The sequence below is a fragment of the Dromiciops gliroides genome, chromosome 5 (assembly GCF_019393635.1).
Source record: "Dromiciops gliroides isolate mDroGli1 chromosome 5, mDroGli1.pri, whole genome shotgun sequence".
In the NCBI taxonomy this organism is placed as follows: domain Eukaryota; kingdom Metazoa; phylum Chordata; class Mammalia; order Microbiotheria; family Microbiotheriidae; genus Dromiciops; species Dromiciops gliroides.
Genome location: NC_057865.1, coordinates 20,277,464 through 20,295,325, shown reverse-complemented (window position 1 = coordinate 20,295,325; position 17,862 = coordinate 20,277,464). Strand labels below are relative to the sequence as shown.

Below are 17,862 nucleotides of genomic sequence, written 5' to 3'. Positions count from 1 at the left end.
TCCACCTGGCTGAGATGACAGCTGAATCAGGATGGTGGCAGTGAAAAGCACAAACAGAAAGGAGGAAGCTACTGAAGGAAGAACTAACTGCAAGGTGGTGAAATTCATGGAACTGAGGTGTGCGATTGGTCTAACAGCAGAAAGAGGGACAGAATAACTGGGTACTGAGGGGAAGAGTTCGATTTTGGGTACTCTGCTGCCAGAAACAAAAGACACTCAGAGCCATTTTTAGATAAAATGCACATCATGTAGATGCAGTAAATGGTGATGCTATACATTTTTTTTTTTGGGTGGGGCAATTGGGTTTAAGTGACTTGCCCAGGGTCACACAGCTAGTAAGTGTCAAGTGTCTGAAGTGGGGTCTGAACTCAGGTCCTCCTGACTCCAGGGCTGGTGCTCTATCCACTGTGCCACCTTGCTGCCCCCAGATGCTGTACAGTTTTAACACGAAATAATTTTCTTGTAAAGTTGCAAAACTTCAACAAGGCTCTTTACTCTTACATAATTTTGGAGATTGAGAGGCCAATGTCAGCTTTGCTTAATATTTACAAGGCACGTACCCTTTATGATAGATGCACAGACAAGGCAGCCGAGCTATTGTGTCTCCTTGCTGCAGTTCTTCCAGGCATATTGCACATTCGCCAGCATCTTTACTCAACACATCCTCTAGAGAAAGAAAGAACAAAAAGAATTTAGGAAATATAATTTACAATGCAGTGTGCATTGTGGGAGGGTGATGCTATCAAAGTCCTAAGCTGATTGAATCTTAATAAGTCCCAAACGTAGCCACTATGGGCATCTTTTCAGATACCATAATGCCCCATCAGCCTTGGTTGGAGTATTATCTTTACTGATATTCTATTTACATTTAAAGAGTCACTTTAATAATTAAGTCTCAACCTAACAGTCATTGGTTAGTCATGCTCCTGTAACACAATGATATAAACAAATGGTTGTTGGGCTCCCATGGGGACAGGGACCAGATCTGTGATTTTACTGATAAGGGAAATGCCCTCTACTGCCCCCTCTTCAACTTAAGTCTAGACTGAGATGTTGAATGACTTGTCCAGGGTCACCCAAGGTCACACAGACAGCATGTGTCTGAGGTGACTGCAAGGCCTCTATTACCCAAGGATGCCATGATAGCCACAATGTAGCTGACAAGCTGTACATTTGCAATAAAAACAAAAGAAACAATAGTTATGGTTACAATGGAACAGAAAAATACAGACAGAAAATAAAACTGGACATTTATCTTTAGTGTCTGGGCTTAAATAGCCATGATGAGAGGCAGATAGAAAACTCTTATGCCAAATCTAAGAGGAACTTGTAGACACTTTCAAATCAAGGATTCTGGAGTTTACTATGTAATTTCAAAAAATAGTTTTCCTTTCCCTTGATAGTACTTCTAAAAAATCCTTATCAGTCTTATTAGTCCTTTCTTTGAATAGAAGAGAGCTTGCTCTCTTCATGAAGTAGTCTAAGAGAAGAGAAAGAAGTTGAGTAGTATCTACACATGCCAGAGATTGCCTGAGGTAAGGGGCAGGAAGAAAGGAGGCCCCCATCAGTACAGGAGAGCCGAGCTGCTGCCTTAGCAGGGAAAACAAGATGCAATGAACTTGCGGTGCTCTTATTAACCCACCTGGGTTCAATTATCTCTACCCAAATGATTCCCTTGTTCATCCAATCCAGCATCACCAATTGCTGGCTGAACATTTTGAATCCCACGTCCCAGAGGCCCTTTCTTTTTTTTTTTTTGGTGAGGCAATTGGGGTTAAGTGACTTGCCCAGGGTCACACAGCCAGTAAGTGTTAAGTGTCTGAGGCCGGATTTGAACTCAGGTCCTCCTGACTCCAGGGCCGGTGCTCTATCCACTGCATCATCTAGCTGCCCCTCCAGAGGCCCTTTCCAGGTTATCACCATGCTTTCAGTCTCACAGGTTCATGATCTGAGTCATCCTCAAATCTTCCTTCTTTTCCACCTCATGCATCCATCCAAGGGTCAATCCTACACCCTACACCTGCCCCTACTCTCCACTTCTAAGGCCATCACCTGGCCCACTGTAACAACCTCCTTAGAGTAACACCTCTGACACAGGATCTGACCCTGCTGTTCCCCCCGATTCCCTTTATTAAATCCACATCCCAGTCAAGCTTGCACACACTTCATTTCCGCTCTGGGTGCCTTCTGCACAGCCTGTCTCTCATGCTTGGGCCTTGTCTCCAGTGAATCCTCTAAGTAACCTGAGGCCTTTCTTCATTCTATGCCCCCACACCCCAAGCTCCCCAACCCCAACCCCATTTACCCCAGTGTTGGTTGTTTCCCTTACTAAAATACAAGCTTCTTGAAGGTGGTGACTTCTTTATATTTCTAATTCCTAACCCTTTTGCTTTAGATACTTCATCCACATAGATACTCCCTCTCTAAGAATGCAGATTCCCAAAGTATTCATGTCTTCTCCAATGAGATGATTGTCCATTTCTTCCTATATCCCCATAGGTCCATCCCCATCCAATGTGACTGCACATGGGCTCTTTGTCCTTTCTCTTACTTTGGAAAGCTTTCCGAAAGAATAAGGAGAGAATCTACTTATCACAGAAATTCCCTTTTGGATAAGGCCTAAAGGTCCTCTCAGACTCAAAGACCATCTGAGCTAGAAGCTAATTTAACCACCTCATTTTATGAAGAGCTGAAATAATGTGATGGTGCTGAAGCATGCCTCCCTCCTGCCCCATGCCTGACAATGACCCCCTCCAGCTTCTATTCAAGACCCCCAAGATGGGAGGGGGGGGGGGAACCTGACCTCCTGCACTCCATTGTTGGACAGCTTCCATCAAGTGAGGTTCCCTGGGAGCAAATGCAATTCAACTGGAATGTCCTTTCTATGACCTCAATGTCTCTCTTGGTCTTGGGGGTCATATTCTTTAAAGCCGTTCTTAGTATTAAAAAGCAAGAATCTTACTAAATCCTCTCAAAGTGCTTCAAATATTGTTAAGACATTTAATAATGTATTTGAAACACTCTGGAAGAACTAAATAATAGTCAAAATAGCTTCTAGCCAATGCAATACCTTGGTTCTCCCACTTCCTTTTATTGCTGTCTGCATCTTAAGTCAAAAAATCAAAAAGATCTACTGGGAGTATATGCTTTTTAAAAATCCCACCCACCTCTATATAAATTCAAGTGAAAATCTAAAAATTGAAAGGGAAAGTAAAGTTATATCATTCTTCCAAACTCACTTCTCAAATTTTGTTAGAAACACTATACAGATGAAAAGTATATTTGGTTTATTAGGTATATTATATGCACATTGTTATGTATGTTACAATATAATATATATTAAGTTTACAAAAAATGGGTTTGGCAGATCTTAATTATTTCAACTGAACACTTAGTACTTCTATATATTTGACTTTTAAGAGTTGATTTTTACTCTAACATAGCTAATGATAGTTGAGATGTATTAAGAAGTTTTCAACAAGGGCCCAAAGTTACCAAGCTAGTGGCAGTCAGGAATGGAATCCAGGCCAGTCAGCCAGCCAGCAGGTATAGCCACACCCATGGCTCTCTTCGCGATGGCGCACTGCCCAGCGTTAATAAGTCAGAGACCTCCAGAGAAGAGGACTAAATCCTTGTGGGGCAGAGCAAGGATAGCACTGGCACCAGGACAGAAGCCACCATCTAAACATGTCATGGTCCTAGGTCCTACTCTTTTGAATTAAAGATTGTTGATTTCGAAACTTGAACACCACCTTAATATGGGATGGGCCAAAAGTCACAAAAGAATGTCAATATTTAATACCTCCTTTATTTTTTGTTTTTAATTTACAATACCATAGCATCCCATACACTATATATAGGAAATGAATTTATATTACATGTGAAAAATCAAATCTCGTAAATGACAAAAAAAAAAATATTTTCAGAAAGTGATTACAACATTGTGACTTTTGACCCACCCTGTGCGATGGAAACATGTTCATTAATAATGAATTCTAAGTTTGAATACACAAGACTAGCAACTCCACATGTAAAAAGTGAACAAGCCGGAAGAACGATTGTTTCTACTTTTGTCTTATGGAAAAGGGAAAAGGATTCAAGGGATAAATGGCTCTACTTTTAAAAGCTTCATCCTATGTACAAAACCCCATGTCAATGAATAATAACTCATAGACATGACCTACTTTAATTTTGTTCTCATATATTGCCTTTCACACAGACTGTTAAATTATTTTAAACCCCAAATACTTAATTCCAAACAGCCAGATATGCAAAATGAAAAACGTTTAGCATGGCCAAGCAAACACCTATATAGTAACTGCAGATATCAAGGCAACATGGAAAAAAGCCAACAGCCCAAAGTCTTAAATGAAATATAAAAAGATCAAATTTGTTAAGAGGCAGCCAAGAAAACCCCATGCGTAAATTTCATAACCATCATGAAATTTAAGCTCAAACACCCCAATGCATCAATGAGCTCTTCTGCAGTATACAAAAGACAAGCACTATAATCTGGATTAACATCAGGCGTTTTACCTGAAGATTTAATTTTTGATCTTGAACCCTCAATGATAGCAGTAGAAAACAAAAGCAGCTGAAATGTGAAATATTCCCTAGAAAAACCAAGAATTAAAATAAGTGTACATCATTAGTAAGAAGCAATTATATAAAGAATGAAAACTGGGGGCTCAAGAGAGGTGAAAACACTATTTTTAAAGAAATGGACCCCACCCAATGAACTTTGAGATTCCTTATCCAGAGAACCCTCAATTTCTGGGATCCACATGAGAGCAGGAGACATCCTATTCACACACCAAGGTGCCTGTCATATGCACTATAAGGAGGAGATACCAGCAGAACCACATACTTGTGTCTATCTGGAGCCCTGTGCGGCTCATCTTCGAAGACCAATTGTACATAATTACAATTCTAGGACTCAAAGCTGCTTCCTGTTTGTACACGGCTGTTTACATGTTGTCTTTCCCAATAGACTATGAGGTCTTTGAGAGCATGTAGTAGGTGCTTTCTTTTAAAAAATATACCCTTTACAGAGAAGTCAGGATTGGAGAAGAGTAACTCCTAAATTCTTCTAGATGAGGTAACTTGGGGGTGTAACGATTGGAATGACGCCCCTGCTGGAGACTTACTGTAGAAGAGTTCCACCCATGAAGCGAAGCTCTTTGAGGGCAAGACCAGGAGTCTTGTCTTTGGCGTCAGGAAGTGACGCGGGCTAGTGGGAGGAAGAAGGAAGAGACAAGCGCTCTGTCTCTCTTTCCTGGGGACGCTGGTGGAGAAGGCAGCTAGAAATGCGCTCTCCCTTTGATAGAGGAATCTAGGCCTTTCTTCCCTCTTTACCAAATTCTTATTCTCCTGAATAAATGCTTAAAAGTCTAACTCTTGTTAAAGCTTATAATTTATTGGCGACCACTCATTAAATCTTTTAGACAGTTTAGCTAGAATTTTAGCCCTTAAGGGGGGGGGGGGGGACGCAGCTAGGTGGTGCAGTGGATAAAGCACTGGCCCTGGATTCAGGAGGAGCTGAGTTCAAATCCTGCCTCAGACACTTGACACTTACTAGCTGTATGACCCTGGGCAAGTCACTTAACCCTCACTGCCCCCCCCAATAAAAATAAAATAAAATAAAATAGATGAGGTAGCTGGTATTCCCCTAAGTGGATTTTCCCAAACTTTATTTCCATGGAACCACATAAGGGGACCATGAAAAGAGCCAGGACACTCACGGACAAATCAACCTGGTTGCTTTCCTGTCTTTTGGCCTGCTCAGGAGTCTGTGGATTTGGCTTTTTAAAAAGCACATTTCTGAGATCTACTTCAATATAATGTGTAATCCCACAGGTTTTGTTTATGCATTTAGAAGGGCTCTATGACTTATGAATGCCATGGGGTTATGACACAATGAAGGTTAGGAGCCCCTAGAACCAAGCATTTGTTGAGCGCCTGCTAAGCAGTTTACAAGTCTCATTGGGTCCTTACACAAGGCAGGGAAGCAGGTCCTATTATGCATGCTCCTTGTATAATTAAAGAAATTGAAGCAGACAGAGGTTTTAGAAATGTTTTCGAAATCAGAGAACTCTTCAGAGTTCTTTTGGCTCAAGCCCACCACCCCAACATTACCACTTGCCTCGAAGACGGGCTAAGTGACAGCCCATGTGTGAGGCTGGGCTGAGCCTAGGCCTTCCTGATTCCAGGTAGCGCCAGAATGAGTCACACCCAAAGTGAATGTAGGATCCACGGCCAGGTGCGGCGTGTGGAGACTGGCTAGCGTGTTGGAAGACTCGGTTCTAATCCATCTCAGATGCTTAACTAGAAATGGCAGAGGGAAACTCACTTCCTCGGCAGAGTGGCATGCTAGCTGTAGTATCTGCCTCAGGGTTACGAGGCACAAACAAGGTCTATGAGGAACTCTGCAAACCTCAAAGCACTGTTGGCAAGTTCTTTTGTTTTCTAGCACTTTTATTTGAATTCAACTCTATCAAGCATGTATAAGCACCTAGAACGTGCATTTAGAGATTCTCCCAACCCCTTCCAAGGAAGGCCAACTGGGCAAGGGGTGGGAGTGAATATATACTGCAAGTCACTACATGAAAGGGAGAGGCATTTAAGAGGTGGTAGCTATACTGAGCCTTCAGGGCAGAGGGGAGAAGAGACAAGTAATATAGACAGGAAGAGTTTGGACTCAAAGTCTATAAATGCCAAACAGAGATATTGTATTTTAGCCTGCTAAGAATGGACCAATGAAAGTTATTGAACAAGGGAATGACAGGCTGGCCTCCGTTTCAGGGATATTGATTTGGCAGCTCTGCAGAGACTGGATTAGAGACCAATCAAGCTGTTTTAATATTAGTATTTTAATAGTCCTGATGAGAGGTGAGAGAGCCAGATTAAGAAGACAGACACAGGAGATATTGTGGTGGTAAAGCACTAAACCAAAGCTATTATATCTCTAGTATTATATCTGTAGTATTATATCTCTAGCAACCCCTGCCTTCCCTCAAGGAATGAACCATCCTACCAGGCTAGCAGCTGATTAGCTTTAGGGGGTGAGAGTAAGGTAAGGCCCAAGTTCATTCTAAGGGTGAGAGCTTGGGTGAATGGAAGGATGGGGATGGAGAAGTCTCAAAATTAGCACTCTGGGGTAGGGATGGGTTTGGGGGGAAGTACTGTTTTGAATATGCTGAATTTCAAAGACACTGGCCAAGTCACTTAGCCTCCCCGAGTTACAGTCTGTAAACTGAGGTGTGTGTGTGTGTCTGTGTGTGACCTGATGAGTTCTAAGGTCCCTTTTTTAGCTCTAAATCTATGATCCTATAACTAAAAATGAAAAACCTGTGAAGCCTGAACTTTCCCCATTATGAAACTGATGATAATGAAATGCTTTTCTCTCAACTAACTACTGGAACAACTAGAGGAGGGAAAGGGAAGAGACGCCTTGCAGAACTGGAGATCTGCAAATATCTCAACAAAAATGTCATCTATAGGGTCATTTTTCTGGGATAAAAATTCTAGAAAATTATTAAAATGGTTAGTGAATATCCAGAAAATCACTTCACTTCCTATTTTTACAGGTTCTGTCATCTGATCTTTCCAAAGTCGAGGAATGTGCAACATGGTTTTTTTGGGCCATAATTTGCCTATTGGGTAAAATTTAAATTCATCATCCAAGTCTTTATATTGGGTAATGCTTAAGAAGACCCAAAGTGCCTTGAGTTTTGTTCTCTTCTTTGGCCCCTTCCTAATGTAGCCCAAGGCAACCTAATATCCAACAATGAAGAGAACCTAAACTCAGCATGAGAATCTTCAGTGACAACTTTGCACAAAGATGAAATACAGCCCTCCCTCCACACTGCCTGTGCATTTAAAGTCCTTGCCAGACTTCACATTGATTTCTCTCACACTCATGATGATTGGGCCAAAGTGGCCTCCTTATCTGCAGACTTCAGATGTACTCTGTGAGGCCTGGGATGCACTGCTCACCTTCGTGCCTCTGAGAATTCCTAGCTTTCTTCAAATTTCTCTGAAACACCTTTATCTATATACCTCAAACCTTTCCTCCCCCCCCCCAATTCTACACACTTCTAGGTGTGCAAATTGTCTCCTCTGAACCAAAACAAGCTTCCAGGACCATGCCTTCTCCCTTGATAACCTCAGTACCTAGCAGGGGCAGAGACACAATAGACTTGCAGTATGCAGTAGACCATCAGAGATTTTAAAGTGGAGATGACAAGTGGTATCCATTGAGAAGGGTGGGAGTGGGAGAGGCTGGGCAGGGGAAGAACACAGAAAAAGACCACTTAAGGAAGGACTTGCAAACTAGGGTAATGGCACTAAGAATGGAAACAAATACAAGTGCAAAAGACATTACAATGAAAGAAATAATAGGCCAAGCTATGGGAGGGCAAGGGATGAATCACTGTTCCAGGGTGACTGGAGAATTGATGGAAAGAGGAAGTCAGGATGTAGATATAAATTACAGTTATTGTACGCACAGTACAGATCTGTCAGACAAATCATTTCACCAATCTCCTCCATTCATGTTTCTTTCTAAAATCCTCTGCTCTCCCAGAAGCCTTTTCCTCAAATTCAGTGGAGGCTCTACTTCCTAATCATGTCTATCAAACTATTGCTCTTTTTTTGCATGATCACAGAAAGTATGTACACAACACCACCGGATTTCCATTCAGGAATATAAGCTTGGATACATGGTTCCTTAACTGCATATAGGTGTACTGTATTCATACAATGTGGGCAACCAAAAATATCAAACTTAGAATTAACTTTCAAGTAAAATCTAGCAATTCCTTTGGCATTCCCTTCTTCCAACAACCTTTTTCCTTCTAGTAGCCAATATGTAGGAACAGTGAGAAATGCCAGCTCCTAGGGCAGAGGCAACACTGGATATTAGTTTTCTATTGATAATATAAAATATTTAGAAACTTCATCGTGAATATTCACTGGCTACTCAATTCTATCTAGCAAAGCAGCACAACAGAAAGATCCATTTGTTGGAAATACGTCCCCCCAAACTACTCTATTAAATCTAACCCTGAAATAAAGTGTGAGGTCAGTGTGTACCACCAGATCAGCTCTCAGTCGAACTTTCTCAACCCCCTGCAAACTCCTGCTGGCACCACCAGGAAAGAGTGAGCCTCTCCACCATGCTGAGGTTGCTCCTTCAGTGGACTCTACTGGCTCCCCCTGTGGCCTTCAGGATCAAACACAGCACGCCTTTCTGGACATCATTCTCCTCCCCACCCTCTAATCTGGGCAGTTTTAGACCGCTGCATTAGCCATCCCAAACCTCGAAGGATCCTGTCTCCTCCGTGTGACAAGGGCTAGGTGGGAAAATGGACAGAGCACCGGGCTTAGTGCTCAAATTGGCTCTGGATGGGATTGGAGTCTGCTAGGACTGGCTGTGCGGCCCTGGGCAAGGTCCTAGAGGCCCCTCCTTCCTCAGCCTTTCCCAGGGCCGTCCCCATCTCATATACAGAATATCTACATATTGTCTCCTCCCACTACGTCCAGTCTCTTTCAGACGATGGTCTTGCGTTTATTTCTATCTTTCTCAAAGCTTGGGACATAGTAGGCTCTTTATAAATGCTTGTTGACTGCTCAGGGAGTAACCTCCCTTTATTTTCATGGAGGAAAGTGTATTCTAAAGCTTTCAGCTGCTGCTGTGGCTTACAGGTGGAAGGTGAGACTGGGGATGGGGAAACTGAGGCTGGGGAGCTCTGGAGTTTTGAGCGGCAATCAGGCTTAGTCCAGTATGGATGTAGTGAAGATATTTATTGATCAGTGGTCAACAAATATTTCAAGGGAAACAATTATTACTCAGTAAATATTGGGAAAGGTAAGTGAGTGTTCTTATCCCAAAGGCTTGCCAGAATAGCACACAAATATCACCTCCCTCCACACACACCCCAAATTCTAGGATTTAAGATGCAATTCTAAAAAGAAGCATTTAGACCCTATGTTACGACATTTTAAAAAATCAGTTCAAGAATACTGAATAATATTCTAAGGGAGGTCATAAATGATGTAGCTTAAAGAAATGGATGTTGCACTGAGTGCTTCTTCTTGGTCCTACAAAGGACCCGTTTTCTTAAATGTTCTCTAATGTTTCCTCCTCTACTTAAAAAGTACAATGCATCATCTGCCAGTTTTCTTCTTAAAGCTTGTCAATGAAATCAGAGGTGAGGGTCACAACCTTCAATGCCTCTCAAAGCTGATTCAGACTTTTTTCTTCTTAATTGACCTAAGGCCAATTAGAGAATTCTGGAACTAGAAGGGACTTTAGTGATCACCAGATCCACCCCCTTTTAATTTACTTTTTCACTTCAATCTCTCATTTGGTCCCAATTTGGAAAAATATATATAAAGCTACGTCACTTCCTTAGCCTGAAACTAACTGCTCCCAGCCTGTGCCAGCATCTCTAGCATCACCCAACTCAAAGGTTCTACAGAGATTTCTTTTCACTGCAGCTCCATCTAAGCTTCATATTTCCTCAGTGGTGGATCATCTTATTACATGTACAACCAGAAAGATTCTTTCAATGCATCTCGGCTTAGTAATGTGGGGAGAAACTGGGCTGTCACCTGCTGTGGTGCCAATATTTACATTTCAGAAATCATATGCCAAAGCTTATTAAAAAGTATACCCTTCCCCAGCTCTTCCCTTTAGGAAGGAACACAACCTGTTAGCGAGTGTGAGAAAAACCACCTCCCCCCCCCCAATCAAAATGGAATGTTCCTCATATCTGACTAAGCCTTATCTTCTTTCAAGGAGGTTGGTTAATTGGGGCTGCCCTCAGAAATGGCTCCATCTCCATTAGCAGAAGTAGCCAATAAAAAATCTCTATGAAATGAGGTTAGAGAACACAGCCCTGGTGGGCAGGTAAATACAGGGCCTTATGGACTGGTGGTCTCCACCTCTCCCTCCCTTGGACTCCAGTGGCTGCCCTGTAACTGGCCTGTCCTCTGGAGCTCCATCTCTCCTTAGCCTCCCTGCCTCTACTGATTTTTTGTGCATTCTCTAGGCACTGCAGTGAGTTTGGGGGGGGGACAGAGGGGGTTGATACTGCTAATACTTAGGCATAAACTGCTTTTCCCCTTAATGAACTTGGATTCAAAACAAAATAAAAATTTGCCATCTCTGTTTTAAGGAAAACTTCTGGATATTGATGTTTCATTTGCGTGAGAGATCAGGTGACCAACCCTGGTGACTCACCGTTATAGGTTATCCTTGGCTTCGTTAAACACATCACAAGGTGTAAGTCCATTTCATCTGAAGGTACAAACTTGGAGCACACTGGGCACTTGAAGCCTAAAAAGAAAGGAAGGAAAACCATTTGTCTTCTCACTCTTCTGGATCCTGAATGTAAACCCTCTAACAACTCCATGTTAGATATAGTAGTGCTGATGGGGGACATGCTGACCCAGTACAAATGGAGGTAGAAAAAGGGGACCTTTGGCAGAAGGAGGTGAGGCAGCCAGGGAAGCTGGGGCCCACCACTGGTGGGGAGGCCAGTGGGGCTGCACAGAGAGGAATAAAGAAACATCTGATCCTGGCAGAAAACCAAACAGTTCTTTGTCTCCTGTTACCTGGGACAAGAAATGATATGGAGAGGTTTTCGTTTTGTGAAAGAATCTCCTGCCACTGGCAGCAGGAAAAAGGCTGGCCAGGACACCAGTTTGAGCCCTTCCCCACCCCCACCCCCACGTCTTCGGGGGAAGGTGGGGTTTCATACTATATACATCCTGGTTCCTGCTGCTTGTGGCTTGTTTGAATTCTGTGGTTTAAGCAGTGTGCAGAAGCTGCTCTTAAAAAAGGGCACCAGCCATTGGCATGGGGACGCTAAGCATTTCAAGAAGCCTTCTCCAGCCCACAACACTTCCCCCTCACCTTAAAAAAACAGATTTCATATTAAGTTCTGATTTCTCGTCTCTCACCTCCCTTCCCACTGATAAAGTAAAAAAATAAATCCCATGACAAAGAGGTGTAGTTAAGCCAAACAAATTCCCAAATTAGTCATATAACCCTTCAAATGCTTTGGTCGGTCCTTTCAGCCCATCGTCAGCGCCTCTCCATTGCGGGGAGGACCAGATGTTTCATCTTGAGTCTTTATGGTATCACTGTTACTGCATCAATTTTTCTCCAGGTTCTGTTTATTTTCTATCAGTGAATTGAGGTTTCCTCTGAAATCACCACCTTTATCATTAGCACAACTATTGCATCACATTTGTATAAGACAGCTAGTTCAAGCCATTCTCCAATTGATGGGTACAGAAGGAGGGAGGGAAGGCAGACTTATTCTAAGAGAAGTAGATTTGAAGATCACCAGCACAAGACCTTCAGAATCCAAAGCTTTAATAGAATGACACTGAGAACTAACTGCCAAACTATTTCTGCCAAGCAACCTCAGAAAATAAGACCTTTTGAGGGACTCTTAGCCAGAGGGGCTTGTTATTCCTCTACAATATGGAAGCTTCTAACCCCTTTTAAGAGAAAAATGCAACAGAATATTCAATATAGAAAAAAAGGTCATTTTTACTCCTGAAGTTCAATGTTAAAAAAGAGTATTTCAGATAAAAAGCCTGGAAGGTCTTGGCATCCTTATCAAACTGTAAAACCACAAAAATGTTTTTAGGCATTAAAAAAAAATCTACATGGGACAGCTAGGTGGTACAGTGGATCAAGCAGAAGCCCTGGATTCAGTAAGACCAGAGTTCAAATACAGCCTCAGACACTTGAAACTTACTAGCTAGCTGTGTTATCCTGGGCAAATGACAACTCTCACGCCCCCCCCCCCATCTACCACTGAGGAAACAAGTGATGAAGCATCATGCACTAAGAAACAATTGTTGCAGAATGATAGAATCTCCATAAGGAGATAAAATGCTCCAACATGACCATGCACCACTTACCTGCCACAAACAGTTAAGAAATGTTTCTAAGAGACTGAGATAGTTGCAATTCAAGGATTCCGAGTGGTCCTTGCCTGATTTAAAGAACACTTAAACCCACTAGCTCTAATCAAGGATAGACTTGGAAGAATGGACTGGTCAAAGGTATGCTACACATACATGAGTCAAAAGGGTGCAATCTGATAATCTCACTCATGCTCAGAAAGCTGCAGTGACTCCCCATTGTCTGGAAATGACCCCAATCTACTTCTTCAATCTTGTTTCAAAGGCCCCCCCCCCAACCCCCTTTTAACTTAGCCCAGTTGCAGATGAAAGGAATTTGCTTGATATCTTAAGCCTGCCCCAGCTTGCCCTCTCCTGCTTCATACACTAATGGCTGTCAGACATTAAACTAGGTGCTGGAATTTAAATCAATCATGTATAATAAAAAAAAAAAAAAGTTTGGTCATTTCGGTTGTATCTGACTCTTCGAGTCCCCATTGGGGGTTTTCTTGGTAAAGGTACTAGAGTGGTTCATTTCCTTCTCCCGCTCATTTTATAGATGAAAAACTAAGGCAAACAGGTATTGCTATCAGTTTTGGGTAAGCAGATATTAATTTATCAACATTATACCAGTAAAGGGATGATCACGTGTCTCCCTATCTTCTCATGGTTTCAGGCCACATGGTAGAGAAAGCAGGGTGAGTGCCAGGTAGCTCCCGTAGGAGAAAAGCCCCAAAAGACCTATGTTGTCTCCCAGAGACAGCAAGTGGTGTCAAGGAGACCCAAGAGATCAGAGACCCTGTGGTCCCTGTGATCCAAGAGAAGTCCCAAAGAGGCCCCAGAAGACCTTTTCCAAGGGTTTTCTCTGATAGAGCCATTGATCCAAGCTAATCTGTTATCATTCAGTTCTATGGTTGACATGACTTGAAGGTGGTCTATATTAAAATGAACTCTAGAGATGAGATCAGGGCAAAGAATCACTCAAGTTGCTCAAGGCAGAGTCCAACATTTAGGTGTGGTGCAATCAGTCCATCGCAGATGTAGACAAAAGAACCTATCCTTTTGTTAAGTGCCTATTATTGCCAATGTCAGAAACAAGATAAAAATTTTAAGTTTTTCTAAAGAAAAACTATCAGTCACTTGATAAACATTTCTTTTCTTTTCTTTTTTTTGGGCAGGGCAATGAGGGTTAAGTGACTTGCCCAGGGTCACACAGCTAGGAAATGTCAAGTGAGTCCAGATTTGAACTCAGGTCCTCCTGAATCCAGGGCTGGTAGTTTTATTCACTGAGTCACCTAGCTGCCCCACTGGATAAACATTTATTAAGCACCTACTATGTGCTAAGAACGGTGCTAAGCACTGGGGATACAAAGAGGCAAAGGACAGTCCCAGCTATTATTCTGTCTTGACACACTATGTCCTCTTTCTTCACTTACAGTGAAAACCTCTGCCTCCCTGAAAGGACGAAAGTCAAGAAACAGCCAGCCAGCACCTACTATGTGCTAAGTGCTGGGGATACAAAGAGAAAAACTACAGTTCCTGCCCTCGAGGAGCTCCCAGTCTAATGGTGGAGAGACAAGGGAACAAATGTGTACAGGATAAAAAGGAAATAAGAGAAGGCAGCTAACAGAATTAGGACCAAAAAGTTTCCTGCAGAAGATGTGACTAAGTGGAGGCTTGGGCACAGGGACATCCCCATGCCTGGGAGAAGACTTTGTTCCTGTTGAAGTCTAGCTCAGGTGCCCGCACAGCCAGTGCCAGGAACTGGGCAGATCATTGCCTTATGCTCCTTGTCCCTCACTTCCGCCACACCTGCTTTTTCATAGGGCTTCCAGCACTTTATCTGCCATGATCATGTCACCTTGGACCAGACTTGTTTGCAAACATACTCATCATTTTCTATAACTTTTCTGGGCATCCCTTCCATCCCTAGCATAGCACCTTGCACCATGAGGCAATAAATGTTGTGGGTTAAAAAAAAAAAAGAATTGTGATTTCCAAGGATATATTGAAAACTTCCATTATAATTAGTTTAAATAGAGAGGGTCAGGCTGGGGGAGGGGGGGCCTAGTGTCGGAAAGACCTCGATTGTAATCCTGCCTCAGGCAAATAAGGGAAGTTGTAGGCCAATGGTGGACAGGAGGGAAGGAGTACCCCGGCTCTGCGCCCCCCCCCCGGGGGGGGGCAGGCCACCGTTTCCGCAGTCCCCAGATCTTGATTTGTAGTTGCAAGCTTGAGGTTGGATGAAGCCCTTTTCCAGCTAAGCCCAGGCCTCACAAGGGCCAGATTGTAAAGGTGAAGTTTAGAACCACAGCTGGGTATTCAGTTCCCTTTAACTCTTTAGTCCTTCTTCCTACACTCCCAAGTGCATCATCATCTCATGATCCAAAATTACTCAACCTTGGTCAGAAGCCCCTTCCTTAAATTCCTTTAACAACTGAAGATAAGTGACTCAATAGAGTAAACTATAAACAGATTATCTTCCCTAGGAATACATTATCAGTTCTTAAAAGAAGTTTGCTTGGAGGTATTGACAAAAAGATCCAATATGTGTACCAAAAAATGCAGCAGCACTATTTGGGGTGGCAAAAAGTAATAAACAAATTACCCATTTATTAACTGGGGAACAACTAAAACAACCCTGCAGAAATTTAACAGAGTATTATTGTGCCAAAAGGAGCAATGTTTTTGAATTTCAGATAAACATAGAGAACTTGGTACCTACTTACTACCCTCCCCAATTCCTGGGATCTTAGCTTGGCTTATTTAATCTACTCCAAACTCATTAAAAAACAAAAACCAAACCAACCCAGACAACCCAGGCAACAGCAAAGTATTTGTTCTCCCCCATATTATCAAACTTTGATTCTTTATAAACATGATCTTTTCCAAGTAAAACCCTACCAACCAAAAGGAATCTTTCCTTGTAACAAGTTGAGAAAAATCCAACAAGAAACTAACCATGTGATGATATAGGCATCATCTTCCATCTTTCTTGCCAAGAGGAAACAAATTACTTCCTCTTCTTTTCTCTGGACTCAAGATCAGTAACTGGAATTTCAACATCATTTTAGTCTTTTTATTTACATTACTGTAGTTCTGTGTTTTCTTGGTTCTACTCTTACAAATCATAGGAGGAATTGAAATTCATGGTCACTGGGTAATACAGAAGAAGACACTCTCTGAGTAAGGGGAGGCCCACAACTGGATTGATCATGACTGGCCACGGTCAGGTCATGCAGATAAATAAGGAAAGCAATGATTGGAGACTCCTGGGTCTTTGACTTCAAAACCCTTTCCTAAATCAAAGGAATAGCTAAACAAGCTGTGGCGTATGATTGTGATGGAATATTACTGTGCCATAAGAAATGACCCAGGATGATTTCAGAAAGGCCTGGAAAAGCTTATGAACTGATGCATAGCACAAGCTGTGCAGTGACAGCTGACACAAAAACCAGTTTCTGTCCCCAGGAGACAAGTAACAAGTGTATATACAGAATAAATGCACAGCAAGCTTTTTTTCTAGACCTGAGCAAGGAAGGACTGTCCCCTAAACTAGGGCCCCAGTCACAGGGGGTTAGTACCCTGGTGGAGGATTTAAAGGGAACCACACACCCAAAACGTCTCCCTGGCATCTGAGTCTGAGCTTAGAGTTCTCCTGGGACCCACTGAAAGACAGTTAGATATAATCTCAGGAGAAGATCTGACTTCTTATGACAACTGTCAAGCTACTTACAATTATGAAGATTAATTTGGTTGGGATGAATTATGGAAATTTGGTGCTCATATCTCATAAACATTTAGATAGGAAGGCATAGTCATATGGCAATACAACACATCATGATAGAAACGACAATAGGCTTTAGAGACTGAGGACCCAGGTCCATCTCTGGGGCATGTCACTTCCTCTTTCTTCACCCACCAAACGTAGGCGTCTGATGAGATGATTTCTAAGGCTCTAAAATCACATGACTCTACAAAAGGTCAGGTAGTTGAACCAAAGATACATACTTGAGCTGTCCTTATCCACACACAGGGATAAGCGCATGACTGTGCCTTTCTTTGCCTTTACAATGTGGGGGAGAGGGAGAAGCAAACAGGCAGAAATACTGATATGAGCCAACTTGTATTTCTGTCCAATTAAATAAACCAATGTATTAAAAGGGGAGTAGAGGCTATGATTTGTTTTGGACTGTAAAATTAATTCAAACCATTAATAACATTTTTTTCTTATACTAGGTGGTTTATAGATTTAATCGGGGCACCTAATCTTGTTTAATATTTTCCTAAATGTATTTCAATAATTACAATTATTGTATTATTATTTCTCTGGAAAATGATCAAAGGGTTTTTTTTTAATTCAAAGGAAGTTTTTTAAGTCAAAATTTCTGACTCAGAGGCTGGACAAAATGCTACCAATGGGTCATCTTAATCACTAAAGCTGTGGTAGAGCTGGATTAACTAGAACTCCAAAGTCTCAATCTGGCTTCTTGCCAGTGCCCCCCCCCCATACACTTGAATAGGAAAAGCTGCTGATAGCCTTTAGAACTCATTCTTTCAGATTCCGATTCTGTCATCTTGTATTCAAAATATCAATATTGTCTATTTAAACCAATTAGCTGTTACTTTGTTTTGTTTTGTTTTGTTTTTTGTTGTTGTTGTTTTTGTTTTTTACGGGGTAATGGGGTCAAGTGACTTGCCCAGGGTCACACAGCTAGTAAGTGTCAAGTGTCTGAGGCCGGATTTGAACTCAGGTCCTCCTGACTCCAGGGCCGGTGCTTTATCCACTGCGCCACCTAGCCGCCCCAGTTATTACTTTTAAATGTTGTCAAATCCCTAAATCTGAAAGAAAAATGATAGAACCAACCAAGGCTAATTGGAAAGCAGTTACCATAACTGTTTCTAACTTTCAACAATGTCAGAAAATGAACTGTGGGT

The 17,862-nt window shown here is 42.1% G+C and overlaps 1 protein-coding gene across 3 annotated transcripts in view; it reads right to left on the bottom strand.

Moving 5' to 3' along the window:
* Window positions 1-17,862, bottom strand: part of ZNRF2 (zinc and ring finger 2) — a 46,461-nt gene that overhangs the window by 10,478 nt on the left and 18,121 nt on the right. For 2 of the 3 annotated variants that reach the window (XM_043965596.1, XM_043965597.1), the window contains exons 2-3: window positions 11,246-11,341; window positions 561-666 (exon numbers count right to left, since the gene is read on the bottom strand). In XM_043965596.1, the coding sequence (XP_043821531.1) occupies window positions 561-666; window positions 11,246-11,341 (202 nt within the window). Of the gene's footprint in view, window positions 1-560; window positions 667-4,536; window positions 4,614-11,245; window positions 11,342-17,862 lie in introns of all 3 variants that reach the window. The other variant, XR_006353200.1, reaches the window with a different exon arrangement.